The sequence below is a fragment of the Cavenderia fasciculata genome (assembly GCF_000203815.1).
Source record: "Cavenderia fasciculata unplaced genomic scaffold Scf_Dfasci-G-b-205a01.r1-3, whole genome shotgun sequence".
NCBI lineage: Eukaryota > Evosea > Eumycetozoa > Acytosteliales > Cavenderiaceae > Cavenderia > Cavenderia fasciculata.
In genome coordinates this window covers 2,278,169-2,294,291 of record NW_004457737.1, presented here as the reverse complement: position 1 = coordinate 2,294,291, position 16,123 = coordinate 2,278,169, and the positions used below count along the sequence as shown (strand labels likewise).

Sequence of the window (16,123 nt, the reverse complement as noted above, 5' to 3'; positions counted from 1 at the left end):
ACAAGAGACAACCTAACCTCACATCCATCCCCTCATCTTTGCGGTTACAAAAATTAATAAACCCATTTTGGGAATGATGATTATTATTGGTTTTTTTTTTTTTTTAATAATTGTTATTGTTATTTATTATACATCAAACAATGAAGTTTGAAGTATTTTAAAGAAAAAGAAGGATTTACAAAATAATATATAGATATCATTGCAATCTAAAACACAATGAATGACGACGTTGTATGTATAGAAAGTGAGGGGTTAGAGTGTTTGTATAAGTACTGGGATGGAAGGGAGAAGATTATGATTGATGATTGTCTAAGTTGATAAATATATTGGGGAGGATAATGATATTGTTGTTGTTGTTAGTCAAATTGATTTACTTTGGGGTAGTTTTTCCACGGGTCTTTTTGCTGGTCTTGATGACAGATGTTTGCTTCTTGATTGGAGTGACTGGGGTCTCGGTAGTCTTGGCGGCAACACTCTTGAGGGTGACTTCGACCTCTTCGTCGTCAGTGTCATCGGCTTCGACTTGTTGATCTGGCTCCTCATCTTCGGCGTCAGAGGAGTCTTCGTCAGACTCGACTTCTTCGTCTTGGATGGGTGCGGCGACTTCAGTGTCTGGAGTGGCAGCCTTGGTGGTGGTGGTAGTGGTGGTAGTGGTGGTCTTCTTGACCTTCTTTTCGACTTCCTTCTTCTCCTTCTTGACCTTTTCTGGCTTGAAACCATCAGCACCGGTCTCCCAGAAAGCGAGAATACGACGAATGAGTTCTGGCTTGGTACCCGAGACCTTGATTCTCTTGTCACGAGCATAATCGGCGAGTTCTTCGAGATTGTAGTGTTGGAAGATGTCGTGGTAGCCGAGGTTCTTGCCCTTGGCGAGCTTTGGCTTCTTGTCCACAAACTCAATGACGACTTCCTTCTTCTTCTTCTTGATCTCCTTGGGGGCCTTGCCACTCATCAAGGTGTCGATCAAGAGGTCTTGGTTGTTGGATTGGAAGTTGATGTTTTGGTCGTCGACCATCTTTTGGAGGACGGCGTTTGGAGTGTCGGACAAGATCAATCTGAGACCACCTTCACGGAGCTCGGCAACCAAGTTGGTCTTTAACGAGGCCTTTGGGGTGGTGCAATGTTCGGCAAGGATTTCGAGAATCTTGTCATTACAGTGCTTGGTCAAGAACTTGGAGATGGTCAAACCAGCAATCTTGGTCGAAAGTCTCTTGATGTACTTGATTCTCATTGCGTAAGGCTATTAACAAAAAAAAAAAAAAAAAAAAAATAGTTGGAAAAAAAAAAAACATTTGTAAGTATCTCTGATACAAATATTATATATTACTGTTTTCGTTGTGTTGAGACGGGTCTCAACTTTGTGTGGGTTGGTTGTTGAGCGTTGAACAAACTACTTTAGTGTAGTTTGGAGTGGTTTGGTTGGGTGTCATATTAATAATAATATATTATTGTACATACCTTTTCATCCTTTTCAACGAATGGGGTGTATAATTCCTTGAGTTCGGCAAGTGAGAGGGTACGGAGGAAACCCTTGAGACCGTAGAACTCGCATCTTTCCAAAAGGTGCTCTTTCATCTTCTTGGTAGATAGGGAGGCGTCCTTTTTGGCCTTTTCTTCGTCTGATAGGGCAACCTTTGAAGCAAAGGATGGGTCCTCAAAGAGGGTGGCAGTAGCAAACTTTTTGATGAGATCGTCGATTGAAGACATATTGTCGAGATATATTATATATAGTTATATGGATAATACTAAATAATAAACAACTTAGCTGTTTGGTGGATTTATAAAGCTGAAGTGTTGATGCTGAGAAAAAAAAAAAAACCAATTAAAATTCAAATCACTCCTTTAAAAAAGGAGGGAACTTTTGATGCAAAAAAGGAGGGAACACAATGATTGGAAAACAATACAGAATCAATTAAATCATAGTGAATCTTTCAAGATATTTTCATTTCCAATGTTTGATACTGATGATGACGAACCAGTGTAACCGTTATCCTTTCTTTGGCAAAACCTTCAATCTCATTTCCCCACGTTAGGGGGCAATGGTCTTCCCTCCTTTTTTTTACCCTCCTAACCGTCACACTTGCATTTACCCCCACTAATAACAAAACAAATAAATCTTTCAATAAATAAATATAAATCTAAATATATATTTATCTAAATCTTGCATGAATCTCTTTGGAAATAAATAAATATTCGAGAGATTTATTTATTTATTTAATAAATTATTGAGTTTGAGTTTGAGTTGGAGATATAGTAGTAGTAGTGATTCTTAATCTTATTTCCTTTTCTTTCATTAATTGAATGATATCATTTAATTCATTCAAATTGAATAGATTTGATAATTTTGTAAATGCTAATTGCCAAATGGTTTTGGCCCAAGGTAATGCTCTGATGGCTCGATAGTAGAGTGATTTGGAGGCACGATGACGGTTACGATAGAATTCAAATAGTATGTAGAGTCGCCACAATACAATAGAGTGTTTTGATTGAGTGTCGGATTCAATGGCACGTTCAAATATCGATTTGATTCTTGTACCTGCTCCAATACGATGTCTATCACATTCGATAGAGTAGAGCCAAAGTGTGGTGGATGGTGTCGACACTGTCTTGAGGTCAAAGTATTGACGAGCTCTATTAATCACTCCACTCTTTGACTCCCAATTCAAAAATGATGACAACAGTATTGGATGATCATAGTAATCATTCAATACTCCAAAAATGGTATTCTTGATTTTAAAAGGTGCCGATCCAATAATAGGACCATACTTTGTAATTACCTCTACCAAATAAATTACTAATCCTTCTCTACTCCTACTATTGTCATTGTCACTATTGTTAAATAGTGGTAGCGATCGATTAAATATTTCTAAACAACTATCCAAATCTTTTGTCAATAATTGAAATATACAATAATTGATTATAAAATTAATTGATACTATAAAAGTAGAAGAATTATCATTAAAATATTCTTTAAATTGACTTTCAAAATTCTAAATATAAATAAATAGATAGATAGATAGATATTAAAAATGATGATTAGAATAAAATAGAACTAGTACTGGTATTATCTATTATCTATTATCTATTTGATATATTTACCTTTTGACAAATTAATAATCTACTTGATGTAATGGGAGTTGATTTAATAGAGAATGGTTGGAATTGATTTTCAATAAAACAACAAAGAATGTGAATGGGTAATGTAAACATTTCAGTAAATGGTTTACGAGCCTTGATGAATTTTTTAACTAAACTAGGATCATTTGTAACCGTATTATAGATGATTTGCATTTCAACAAGACAATATTGTCGATAAATAATCTCTAGATCCTTTTTCATTTGGTTTTGTTGTTGTTGTGGTTGACCATTGAAGAGGAGTGGTGGTGTCGATGATGGTTGAAGCGAGTCGATTTGTGATTTGACAATAGTCAACGATGTTTGATAGATCTTTTTAGATTCTTGTATTTTACCTTGTTTCAACAACAACGATGCATAGGTGTCATAAAGAATAACAGCATTTCTATTTTGTTCCAATAGTTGTTTACACAATTGTATAGATTCATCTATATTCCTAGTTGACTTTAATTGAATATAATGAATCATTAATTCTATATTTCCTTTAAATCTATTTAAACTTTGTTTAAATATTCTCCTAATAAAAGTAAGTGAAATGATTATGTTAGAAATGGTATGGTGAAATTATTATGATATTACATACTCTATAAAATCAAATTTATCATTTGATAATTTAATTGGATTAAATATATTAAATGCCTTTGACCATGTTGGTTCAACTTGTGATGATGATGATGATGATGATGATTTCTGTTCCAAATTTAAAAATAAAGATGATAGATTATCTTCAATTGAATTTGAAGATTCTCTACGAAGAGGATTGTCAAATGAATATCTAGGTAGAATGGACATTTGTACAGTTTCGTCTCTTGCAACGCCAAGAAAATCTAAAAACTGGTACACCAATTCCAATTTATAATCTTCTCGGACAATACGAAACAGAATATCCTTTATATCATTAAATAATACTATTCTCTCTGTATCATCATCTCCTTCTTCTTTTGATTGATTCTTTTCATCATCATCCATTTCAACATCATCTAATAGTTTACTTGGTAACCATTCCTTTGATTCTTTGGTCATTTCTTTATATATCCATTCTGAATATGGTCCATCATATTTCTCTATTATCGATATCGTCTCTTGTTGTTGTTGTTCCTCTTTTATCTTTATATTATTATTGTTATTATTTGATTGAATTTCTTTTTCTTGTTTTACTTGTATTTGTTCTTGTTGTTCTTGTTCTTGTTTAATTTCAATCAATTCCATTTGTCTATTTTCAATTTCAATTTCTTCTTTTTCTTTTTCTTTTTCTTCTTCTATGAGTTGTTCTTGTTCTTCTTGTTCTTGATTCATATCCATATCTTTTGGTGAACGAGGAGGAAGATCAAAGAAAAAGTCGGATGCTTTTTTATAATGTTGTTTTTCCTTTTCTTTTTCTTTTTCTTCTTGGTCTAGTTCATCTTGCTCTTGTTGTGCTAAAAGTTTCTCCATTTCTTCCAGTGTCATATTATCTAACTCTGCGTCCAACTTGGTATTGCTCCAACCAACAGCATCCACTTCACCGATTCTTGGTTGATCACTATCCCAAAAAGTTTTAAAATTGGCTATGATGGTGTTCTGGGGCTGTGTTGATAGCTTGTGTGGCATGAATAGATTGAATTCGATCAGTGACTGGTAGATGCCAATAGCGCGCTCGCTGTATCCAGCCTGTCGTTCAAATCGAGTCCATTGAGACACGATCACAAGTATGGCGCGTTCGACCAATCCAACCTGTTCGTCGAACCCCTTTTCCTTGGGTTTGAGTGATCTTCGTTTAGCTAGCATTCGTTTGATGGCGTTGAGATAGATAGTTCTCGTGTGTGTCACTGTGAATCCCTTGAAATAGGATTGAACAAAGTCAATGTACTCGCGCCACAATGTCTCTGAAAAGACGGTCGTGTTGGATCGGTCCTGTGACTTTAAGAACGCGTCACTCTGTGCGTCTAGTACTCGGTGCCACAATTGGAGTATTTGTTCTGGATCCCAAATCTTGGCAGCTGTGTGGAGATAGGCGATTGTCAAGCGCTCAGACTGCGGATTCTCAGTCAACGCCCTTCGCAGAATCGCAATCTTTTTCTCAATGATTGCACGTCTTGCCTTGCTCACCACACCAGCCCTTTGTCTACGACTACCAAGGAAATTAAAGATATCAAACTCGTCTTGAAATTCAGCCAACTCTAACCAAAGCTTTACATTGTGTGGATCCTTTGAAACCATTTCATTCAACTCTGCATTTCTTTTTAAAACTAAATCTGAATTACTATTACTATTATCATCCAATAATGCATTATCATCATCCTTTTGATCTTTTGGAAATACAATATAATCTTGATTCTTTGTAAATGGATCGGTTGACAATAGGGATGGAGTAATCTTGATGGTTGATACAACCGACGACTTTGAGTTGTTGTTATTTTGTAACTTTGACCAATATCTTGTTAGACCTGTATAACCAATTGAATCGGTTGGTTCCAAAACCAATCCTTTATGTTTGTTAAACACCAACGAGTATCCATCCAAACCCAATACACTTGAACGGTCTTGTTTGTAGGATGCCAACTTATCCTTTGGTATCATATCATTGATCAATAATGATCTGTCTCCTTTATAGTCTGTTACATATCCCTTATCATCATAATATGATATAGATCTAAATGTACAAAATAATGTGTAAGTATATGTATGTTGAGTGTAAACTGCTCTACTTTTAATGTACTTACAATTTAGTATCTTCCCCTTTTAACTTTTTATGTTTCTTTTTACTCTTCTTTTTATCCTTTTTCTTTCTTTTCTTCTTCTTTTCATCATCGTCATCACTTGTATCGTCTTCTTCACTACTACTACTTGCATCTCTTTGATATGATATCAATGCTTGCTCTATTCTCTTTTTTCTTTCTAGTAGTCTTTTTTCTTCTGCTTCCTTTGGATCAAGAGGTACAGATGGAGGTGGTGGTGGAGGAGGAGGAGGTAGTTCTTCAGATAAAGAAGATGAAGAAGTAGAGGCAGAGGAAGCAGTTGAAAAGAAGAAATCAGCTGCTGTTTTCCTTTTATAATCAAGAGGTACAGGTGGAGGTGGATGTAGAGTAGTACTACTATTTGTTGGATCTTCTATAGGTGGAGGAGGAGGAGGTGGTGGTGGTGGAAGATGATCATCTGACGAGGTAGAAGGGGGTGGAGGAGGAGGTGGTAGGGAACTACTCCTTGTATCTTCCACGGGTGGAGTAGGAGGAGGAGGAGGTTGAATAGGTAAAGCTAATTGAGGAGGTGGAGGTGGAGGAGGAGACCCCTTTGCATAAGCAGGAAATAGAGGGGGTGGACGTCTATGACTCATAGCATCTTGAAATGTCTATATGTTTGTTATCCTACAGTAATTAATTAAAGTAAAAGAATGAATGAACTGAGATCATTTAAATTGATGAAAATCAAATAATAATCATGGTTTATTCGTTTTTTGAAGTTCGGGTACTCTTGATCACCTCGATTTCTTTTAGATCATCACCATCTTTTCAAAAAGAAAGGAACTATGGTTGGTCAAATTAAAGTCCAGTTCAAATAGTACTCTGTTTCTCCCTCTTGTCCATCCATCTTCATAATGACAATGCAAGAGAGGATGTCGAGGTACTTTGAAACATAGGGTAGAGGTGATCAATATTATCGTATGTTGGTGATGAAAGGAAGGGTTGGGTTGTCCTCCTCCTCTTTTTGATTGTTTTTTTTTTTTTTTTTTTCTAATTTTTTTTTTTCAGCCTCTCTGATCAGATTTCTTGCTCAAAGGTGTGATGATCATACCCTTCTCCCAATACTTTTCCATTGACATTATCTCAGTCGATTTTCTCGCTTAGAATTAATTATATATATTTCCCCCAATAGTTAGTTAGTTAGTTAGGTAAGGTAGTAGTTAGAAGTATTGAGCTACCATCATCATCATCATCATCATCATCTGATTGTAAGTTTGTCAATATCATCATCTACATACCACATGTGGAGCTCAAGACAGATCCTTTCTTCTCTTTCTTTTCATTTCTTTTGTTTATCACTATTCTCTGATATTTGTTAACAGTAAAAGATAGATAAACAAAAGTTAGACAGAATTACAGAGTGTTGTTGATTGATCTCTTCTTTTACACTCAACACACACAAAGATTTATAACTCTTTTGTGAACCCCCCTTTTTGCTTGCTTACGTACGGGTTGATTAATGATGATCGTACTAGGTTACTCAAGATTTATAGTATAGATATAATAATTGTCTACAATAATAATTATATCAGTCAGTTGGTTGGATCACCATCAACATATCATCTTGTCATATTATTTTTAGAGAGGAACCTCTTGTCATATGTTATTTTTAAGCACCGTCACCATCGTCATGATTTTCAAAAAAAATTTCTTCCACAAGTCTACTTTTACTCTGTCTTCAAAAGTTTGGCATAATATAATTATAATTTTAGATATCTAAATTTATGATTGGTCAGAGTTCTATTTTTTGTCACTGCTCTTTGTTTTATTGAACAACCTACCCCACTTCACCACCACCACCGTCACCTCTCACATTTGGCTGTTGTTTTAGCTCCTGCAGCTACTGTGTGTTGTTTTTTAATTTTAAAATAACCTACCCTTAACAATACATAGTATCTAAAGTAAGAAAAGAAAGAAAAGAAACAAAGGAAAGGAAAGGAAATCAATCCATCTCATCTTTCCAAAACATCACATATATAACCACCTCTAGAGTTACCTTTTTGTTTTCTATTTGTTTTCTTGAAGACCAACAATCATTATATTCTATTTATTCATTATTTATCTATTCATTCATTATTTATAAATTACTCAACTCTTTCTTTCTTTCTTTCTTTCTTTCATTCATTATATAGAATATTTATTAGTAGTAGTAGCAGCAACAATAGTAGTAGTATTAGTAATAGTAGTAGTAATAGTAATAAATAGGTAATAGTAATAGTAGTAGTAATTAATAACTCTTCCAAAGGTAATAATAATCACAAAACAATAATGGTAGCCATTTTAATCTTAGGAGCCGCATTTGTTGGCTTGATTGGGTACTTTTATTACTTTTTTGTAATAAAGCCCGATAGTGCTTACAAGGGTGCACTTGAAAAGGCCCAACACACTCTCAAGAGCGAACAGTCTCAAAAGGACAAGGCTGCTGCCACCACCAAGAAGGCAACTTCATCCAACAACACCCCCAACAAATCAAAGAAGACTGCTGCTGACAAAAAGAAGGTTGAACAACCAAAGAAGGCTGAAGAGCCAAAGAAGGTTGAAGAGGTCAAGAAGGCTGTTGAACAACCAAAGAAGGTTGAAGAAGTCAAGAAGGTCGAACAAGTCAAACAACCAGTAGTTGTTGCTCCAGTCATTTCAAAGAAGGCTGCCAAGAAGGCCAAGAAAGCTGAAGAGGTCAAGAAGGTTGTTGAAGAGCCAAAGAAGGTCGAAGAGGTCAAAAAGGTTGAACCAGTCGTCGCTGCTGTCGCTGCTCCAAAGAAGGTTGAACCAGTCGTCGCTCCAAAGAAGGCTGAAAAGAAGGCTGCTGTTGAACCAGTCGCTGCTCCAAAGAAGGCTGCCGCTGCTGCCGTTGTTGCTCCAGTCGTCGTCGCCACTACCCCAGTTGTTGCCACTGAAAACAAGAAAGAAGGTAAATATTAATTAGTATTAATATTAATATATTCTGGATGTGTTGATAATCTCAATGTACATTATTCTAACTTGTTTTGTTTAATTTTTAGGTAAACCATTTTCAACATCAAATAAAAAGGATTCATTGATTGTTAATTTGGATGCACCAGCCAAGAAATTAAACCCAGCTGCTGTTGACAAGGCTGATTTGAACGGACCAGGATGGGAGGTCGTCAAGCACGCCCCAACCGAATTGGAAAAGTTGTCAAACATCAAGAGCAAGCTCCAAGCTGCCGAGATTGCATTGGAAAAGGAGCGTGAAGACAACAAGATCAAGTTTAACCTCCAACAAGACACAATCAACAATGTTCAATTGCAAAAGGAGATTTCCGAGGGACGTTTGGCCGAGCGTATCAAGATACTCGAACGTCAAATCGAATCTGGCAAGACTGGTAACGTCGCCAACTCGCTCAACCAATACAACTACACCAACAACAATGCCCAAGTCAATCTTGCCTCACAAAAGGCCATCGATGCACTCAACCAAACCGTCGAGTCGCAAAAGAACGACATTGCCACCGCCCAATCCATCATTGAGGCCCAAAAGAGAGACCTATCCAACACACAGACCGACCTCATCAAGACTCAAGGCGACCTCTCCAAGGTGCACAACGAGCGTGAGACTGTCATCAAGCAAAGCGCCTCATTGAACGAAAAGTTTGTTGCCCTCCAAGTGCAACACAAGGACTTGAGCCAATTGTTTGCCGACGCTCAACAAGAACGTGAAAAGTTGGTACAACGTATCAAGACTATCGAAGAGGAAGAACGTACCATGGACAAGATCACCGAGAACCAATTGGCCGAGAAGAACTTCCAAATTGAAAAGTTGCAAGACCAACTCGAAGCCATCGCCGAACAAAACAAAAAGATTGTCGACGATATTGCCGCCCAACTCCAAGCTGCCAACCAAAAGAACCAAGATCTTACCTCTTCATCTTCAACCGTCAATGATCAAATCACCGATCTCAAGTCTCAATTGGATGCCAAGAATGCTGAATTGACTCAAAAGGATGAGCAACTCGCTGCCTCTTCTACCGCTGTCAACTCTCAAATCACCGATCTCAAGGCTCAATTGGACGCCAAGAATGTTGAATTGACTCAAAAGAATGAGCAACTCGCTACCTCTTCATCTACTGTCAATGATCAAATCACCGACCTCAAGTCTCAATTGGACGCCAAGACTGCTGAATTGACTCAAAAGGATGAGCAACTCGCTGCCTCTTCTACCGCTGTCAACTCTCAAATCACCGACCTCAAGGCTCAATTGGATGCCAAGAATGTCGAGTTGGATACCAAGAACAAGGACGTCCAAGCCGAACAAGCCAAGGCCACCGACTTGCAATCGACCATTGAAAAATTGAACCAACAAATCAGCCAATCACAATCAACCTCTTCTGAATCACAAGAACAAGTCAACCAACTCAACACCCAATTGGCTGAAAAGGAACAAACGATCAAAAATAACGAAAATGAACTCAAGTCCTTGAACGAGCAAATCAAGAACAAGGACGAACAACTCGCATCAACTTTATCCCTCCAATCGCAACTCGATGCTGCCAACGAACAGATCAAGAGCAAGGATGAAGCAATCAAAAATAAGGACCAAGAATTGAACCAAAAGAATGAGCAACTCGCTGCTTCCTCATCTACCGTCAATGACCAAATCACCGACCTCAAGTCTCAATTGGACGCCAAGAATGCTGAATTGACTCAAAAGGATGAGCAACTCGCTGCCTCTTCTACTGCCGTCAACTCTCAAATCACAGACCTCAAGAGCCAATTGGATGCCAAGAACGTAGAGTTGGACACCAAGAGCAAGGACGAACAAGCCAAGCAAGAACAACTCGAAAAATTGACTGCAGAATCGCAAACTGCTGCCACCAAATCACAAGCCGACCAAGAAGAACTCCAAAAGCAACTCAATGACAAGGCACAAGAATTAAACAACAAGAATGAACAATTAAATAACAAGGAATCTGACATTAAACAAAAAGACCAACACATCAAAGATCTCGAGAAAAAGATTGACGAATTACAACAACCACCACAACCTGTAAGATTAAATAACACCAATGGCTCTGACGACATCCAAGACCTCCAAGACAGACTCGATGCCGAGAAGGCTAGATTTGGGGTCATCAATATCCAATTGGAAAAGGCTCTCAAGGACAGTGAAACCGCTGATAATGAATCCAAAAAATTACAAGTTTCTGTTGCTGAATTAAAGCTCCAAAACGAACAACTCGTCAAGGACAAGGCTGACGCCGACAAGAAATTAGCTGACACTGACAAGAAATTAGATGTCACCCAAAAACTCTTGAAACACTTTAGAGAAAGCTCAAATAATACTTCTTCAAATTCAACAAAGGCCGAATAAATAATAACAAATAATAATAATAATAATAACTAAAACAATAATAATAATAATATCATAAAACTCCCTCCCCCCTCTATTTAAATAAATATACTCCTAAATTAATAATACAAACAAATATCATCTCTCTCGATATCATCCATCAATCTTTTTCTCAAAAAGAAATACCATTTAGAAATTTAAAAATTTAGGTTTTGGAAATCATCCAAGCTATTCTTAAAGGGTTTGTCACACAGTGGATAAATGATTCATTCAATAATTGATTAGATAGATAAGAATTAAGAAATAATGCCACAATTAACACAAAATAGTATTTATAAATATGTTTGTATTGTCAAAAAATAATAATTATTAAAAGTTGCTAATATTCAATTATTAATAGCCAATAGCTGAATCAGAGTATGGACCAATTTGGTATTTCAGCGAAGAAGAGTTAAAAAGAGTAGGAGGATGGCTTGTTGCTTGTACCAAATGGGGTATTAGGATGTACAGGGGTGTCCAGGCCCTTTCAGTTGGTGCTTTTATCGAATTAATGAAACCAAAACCTGCATGGTAAATCAAAATGATATTAAGAATAATACAAATACAATCGTCATAATTTGAAGTTATTTCTTTGATTTCTTTTTTGGTTGTTCAATCTTCTTCTTTGTTGTTCTAGTAGTGTTGTTTGATTTTGATTCTTTCTTTTTCTCTGCTGGCTTTTTTCTTTTTGGTTGAATCTTTTTGCTTTCTTTTTCTTCTTCCTCTGATTCTTGAACTTCTACTTCTACTTCTTCATCTTCATCATCTTCTTCTTCCTCTTCTTCTTTTTCCTCCTCTTCTCGAACTTCTACTTCTTCCTCTTTCTCATCTTCTTCTGTTTCTTTTCTATTATGACAATTTTTTGCAAATATAATAATACCATTCCAGGTTGGATTGCATCTATATGAATTGGTCGATTGAAGACCATTGTAATATTCCAAATACCCCTTTTTCAAAAGGTATAGAAACATTTCATAATGATCGCCAGTCATAATATCCTTTATATCTTTTCGAGTGATAAGACCGCTTTGAAGAAGATCCTTCAATTTTGGTTGCATGGTGATGTAATGTTTGAGCATATCGACTTGTCCTGATTTGACGAGAGCGAGGACTTGGTCGTGATCTTTATAAAGGTGGGGATACAATGATTTGAAATAATCGATCATTAGAATCGAGCCAGATGATGCAATCTTGGTGAGGTCCATCTCTACAGCTCGATAATATTTCGGATCTTGTAAGATTGCCTTTACAAATTCCAAACTTTGGACACTTGCATTTGCAATGGCACGATACAAACAGTCAGATACAGAGTATTGATTGTTTGAGCGAAGAGTTTCCAGTGACATACATACACAAATGACTTCAACTATTCTTTTTGTTGTATCTCTACGTACACTTGTATCTGGCAGGAATTGTGGGATGCACCTTGGTGATAAAAATGGTGAGACATAGTCCCATGTTTTTTGTGAACCCACTTTGTATCCATTCCAGTAGTTTGGTATAGCCATCCCACTATCGTGTAGCAATTTGACAACCAAATGTGCATCTTCATCTTGTCGGGCAGCAGCAGCTTCAAATATTTGGCGATAACCCAATGCAGTAAAGTTTAAGCTACGAATGATAGTTGGCATATCCTCCAAACTTGCGTATTGGACCAATGCTGGTTTTACGTGTTGAGACAGCTGAGAATCGAATTGATCCAAATTCAGCAAATCCTGAATATTGATTTTAGGATCGGCTAGCTCGTGTTTGACGCACAAGACATGCAAACCACACTGTAGCAATCGAATGTATTCAGTGAGGTAGGGTATGTTGTCAAGCATGTGGGGATGTCTTTTCAGAAAGTCTGGGTACTTTATGAATGTATCAAAGTGAGGCTCGGAGCTTTTGACATTGTAGAGCTCTGCTTTTTTAGCGTTGGGTATTGTTTTTTTGAATTGTTTACTCTTCTTGAGAAAGTCGAATGCTTCCATGGCGTCAATGGCATCTCGAATCTTTAAGATGCTGAATTGCCCAACTCGACCACTACTGGATAGGTTTGTGCCATATCTGGTATTAACTAGGATACGATCTACGTCAGTAGCAAAGTAGCTGACTTTTCTTTTGACCAACAACTTTAGTACATCGAGTCGACCACTATAGACAGCTACGACATAGGCATTGTCTGTGCACAATGTAATAGGATCGACTTGATCAAGAAGAGTCGTAACAATTCTAATATTTCCACCTTTGATTGCACACGAAACAAGATGTTTTGATAGAAATGATTTCCTTTTGAGGTTGTAAAACTGCATAAACATGTCATAGTCTGTTACCTTTTCACATATCAATTCGATAGCTTGGTTGCCTTGAAAAGGAACTACAATACCTCTGTTGATCTTGTCAAGTAACAATCCAACATGTCCGTGCTCCAACATTTGATTGGCAGTATGCCAATGATCATAACGATGCACTCTTAAACCTTCGACCAAGTAGGGGGTGGGAAAGAACTTTTTCACTTGCTTTATCAAGTATATATTCTTAAACAGAGATACTATATATTTCTTATCCCTTTATGAAATCAAAGCAAAGAGAGAGAGAGAGTTAGAGATATCTTTTTAAATAAAACATGATATTATTACTATACATACATTATTTATTGTAGACTGTGAAATAATATAACAACAAATTCATTATTCATCGATCGTTTTGTTTCACACAACATACCAAAGTAAAGTTTAGTGGAAAAAAAAAACATATTTGCAACCTTTGTCTTTTTTAATAAATTTATTTTTCTTGATTTATAATAAATTTTAGATAATAATAATATATAATGTAAAATCTATGTATCTTTATTGTTATTTCTTTGATTTCTTTTTTGGTTGTTCAATCTTCTTATCCATCTTTGTTGTTGTGGTGTTGTTTGATTTTGATTCTTTCTTTTTCTCTGCTGGCTTTTTTCTTTTTGGTTGTATCTTTTCTTCCTCTTCCTCCTCGTCTTTTTCTTCTTCCTCTTGTTTCTCTTCTTCTTCTTCTTCATCTTCTTCTTTTACATCATCTTTTTCTTTTGGATTATTATAACGATCCTTTGCTAATAAAATAATACCTTTCCAGGTTTTATCTCTTTTAAATGGAGATGTTGATTGAAGACCATGGTAATACTTTAAATACCCCATATTAAAAAGATATAGAAACATCTCCATATAGTTTTCTGTCACGATATACTTGATAAATGTTCGAGTGACAAGACTTTTAAGAATACGTTTCAATTCTGGTTGTTTGGTGATATAATGTTTGAGTACATCTACTTGTCCTGATTTCCAAGAGAGCACGTGAATGTGCACGATCGGTATAACATAATGGATACAATGACTTGAAATAATCAATCATTAGAATCGAACCAGATGATGCAATCTTGGTGAGACAAATTGACTCTTTGGTTGGAAATTTTGGATGTTGTACTATTGACTTTACAAATTCCAAGCTTTGGGCGCTTCCATTTGTAATGGCACTATACAAATGATCATATTTTGAATTATAATCGTATTCAGAGTATGCAGTGTATTTGGTGTATTGACGGCAATGTACGAGAAACAATTCCAATGACATACATCTGCAAATGATATCAGCTATTCTTTCTTTTTCTTTTGATTCTTTGCGACTTTTTTCATACCACGGAGAGGAGGTCAGTGGTTCTCTTTCGGATCCATGTGGTAAGAGGGGTTCGAGAAGGTTCCATGTTTTATCTGAACCCACCTTACATAGACGCCAAGGTTGGGGGATGCTCATTCCTCTACTGAGTAACAGTTCAACCACCAAATGTGCATTTTCATCTTTTCGAGACACGGCTGCTTCAAAGATATCTGATCCATCAATCTCTGTATGTAAGCTGCGAATGATAGCCGGCATATCATCCAATCTCCCGTATTGGATCAATGCTTTTTTTTTGGACCACTCTGTTGTATCATGATCCAAAAGTAAATACCGAATATTGAGTCTTGGATCCAATAGCTCGTGTTTGACGCATTCAAACCTTGAATGAGGATTTGAATGAGAGTAACGTCGGTCTGAAGACTGCAGTAATCGAATGTATTTGGTGAGGTAGGGTCTGTTGTCAAGCATGTGGGGATGTCTTTTCAAAAACTCTTCATACAGTATCAATGGACCAAAGTTGCCTTGGGCTGAGGTCAAGCGTGGAAATATGTAATGGGGTACTGTTGATTTGAATTGTTCATTGTTCTTGAGAAAGTCGAATGCTTCCATGGCATCGGTGGCGTCTCGAATCATTATGACGTCAGATTGGATCCCATAGCGAGATAGGTCCCTACGTCGTCCAGATTCCAAATACTCTATGTTGAGGAATATGTCCCAATCACAATATTCAACCTTTCTTTCAATCAACAACTTTAGCACATCGAGTCGACCATGATAGACAGCCATAACATAGGCATTGTATGTACACAAAGTCATTGGAGTGATCCGGTCAAGAAGAGTCTGTACAATTCTGACATTTCCACCTTTGATTGCACACGATACGAGATGTTGTGACAGAAATGCATCTCTTTTGAGGTTATACAATTGCATAAACATGTCATAGTCTGTTACCTTTTCACATATCAACTCGATAGCTTGATTACCTTGAAAAGGAACGACCATACCTCTGTTGATCTTGTCTAGTAGCAATCCAACATGGTTGTGCTCTAGCATTTGATTAGCAGTATGCCAATGATCATAACGATACACTCTTAAACCTTCGACCAAGTCAGGTTTTGGAAAGAACTTTTTAACTTGTTCTCTCAAGTATATATTCTTAAACACAATGATGATATATTTCTTATCCCTTTATTTAAATAAATAAATAAATAGATTGAGTTTATTAATACTAATTATCACATTACTCTCGTTATTATTTTATACATACATTATTCTATTTGTGTTTGAGAAC

The 16,123-nt window shown here is 36.5% G+C and overlaps 6 protein-coding genes across 6 annotated transcripts; 1 reads left to right on the top strand and 5 right to left on the bottom strand.

The window, feature by feature from the left end:
- Positions 1-370: 370 nt before the first annotated feature.
- On the bottom strand, positions 371-1,707 carry DFA_03598 (SAP DNA-binding domain-containing protein; the record flags this gene model as incomplete). Its single annotated transcript, XM_004363143.1, has 2 exons — positions 371-1,240; positions 1,459-1,707. 2 exons carry the CDS (start codon positions 1,705-1,707, stop codon positions 371-373), a joined length of 1,119 nt encoding a protein of 372 aa, XP_004363200.1.
- A 515-nt stretch (positions 1,708-2,222) lies between these two features.
- DFA_03597 (DUF1740 family protein) lies at positions 2,223-6,448 on the bottom strand (the record flags this gene model as incomplete). Its single annotated transcript, XM_004363142.1, has 4 exons — positions 2,223-2,990; positions 3,100-3,652; positions 3,719-5,767; positions 5,838-6,448. 4 exons carry the CDS (start codon positions 6,446-6,448, stop codon positions 2,223-2,225), a joined length of 3,981 nt encoding a protein of 1,326 aa, XP_004363199.1.
- Positions 6,449-8,123: 1,675 nt separating this feature from the next.
- Positions 8,124-11,181, top strand: zipA (zipper-like domain-containing protein; the record flags this gene model as incomplete). The annotated part of the gene is made up of 2 exons (XM_004363141.1): positions 8,124-8,763; positions 8,855-11,181. The coding sequence occupies 2 exons, from the start codon at positions 8,124-8,126 to the stop codon at positions 11,179-11,181; spliced, it is 2,967 nt and encodes a 988-aa protein (XP_004363198.1).
- A 602-nt stretch (positions 11,182-11,783) lies between these two features.
- DFA_03595 (uncharacterized protein) lies at positions 11,784-13,831 on the bottom strand (the record flags this gene model as incomplete). Its single annotated transcript, XM_004363140.1, has 3 exons — positions 11,784-13,193; positions 13,260-13,700; positions 13,826-13,831. The coding sequence occupies 3 exons, from the start codon at positions 13,829-13,831 to the stop codon at positions 11,784-11,786; spliced, it is 1,857 nt and encodes a 618-aa protein (XP_004363197.1).
- Positions 13,832-14,036: 205 nt separating this feature from the next.
- DFA_03594 (uncharacterized protein) lies at positions 14,037-14,354 on the bottom strand (the record flags this gene model as incomplete). The annotated part of the gene is made up of 1 exon (XM_004363139.1): positions 14,037-14,354. The coding sequence occupies one exon, from the start codon at positions 14,352-14,354 to the stop codon at positions 14,037-14,039; it is 318 nt and encodes a 105-aa protein (XP_004363196.1).
- A 76-nt stretch (positions 14,355-14,430) lies between these two features.
- On the bottom strand, positions 14,431-16,101 carry DFA_03593 (uncharacterized protein; the record flags this gene model as incomplete). Its single annotated transcript, XM_004363138.1, has 2 exons — positions 14,431-15,987; positions 16,096-16,101. 2 exons carry the CDS (start codon positions 16,099-16,101, stop codon positions 14,431-14,433), a joined length of 1,563 nt encoding a protein of 520 aa, XP_004363195.1.
- Positions 16,102-16,123: the final 22 nt, after the last annotated feature.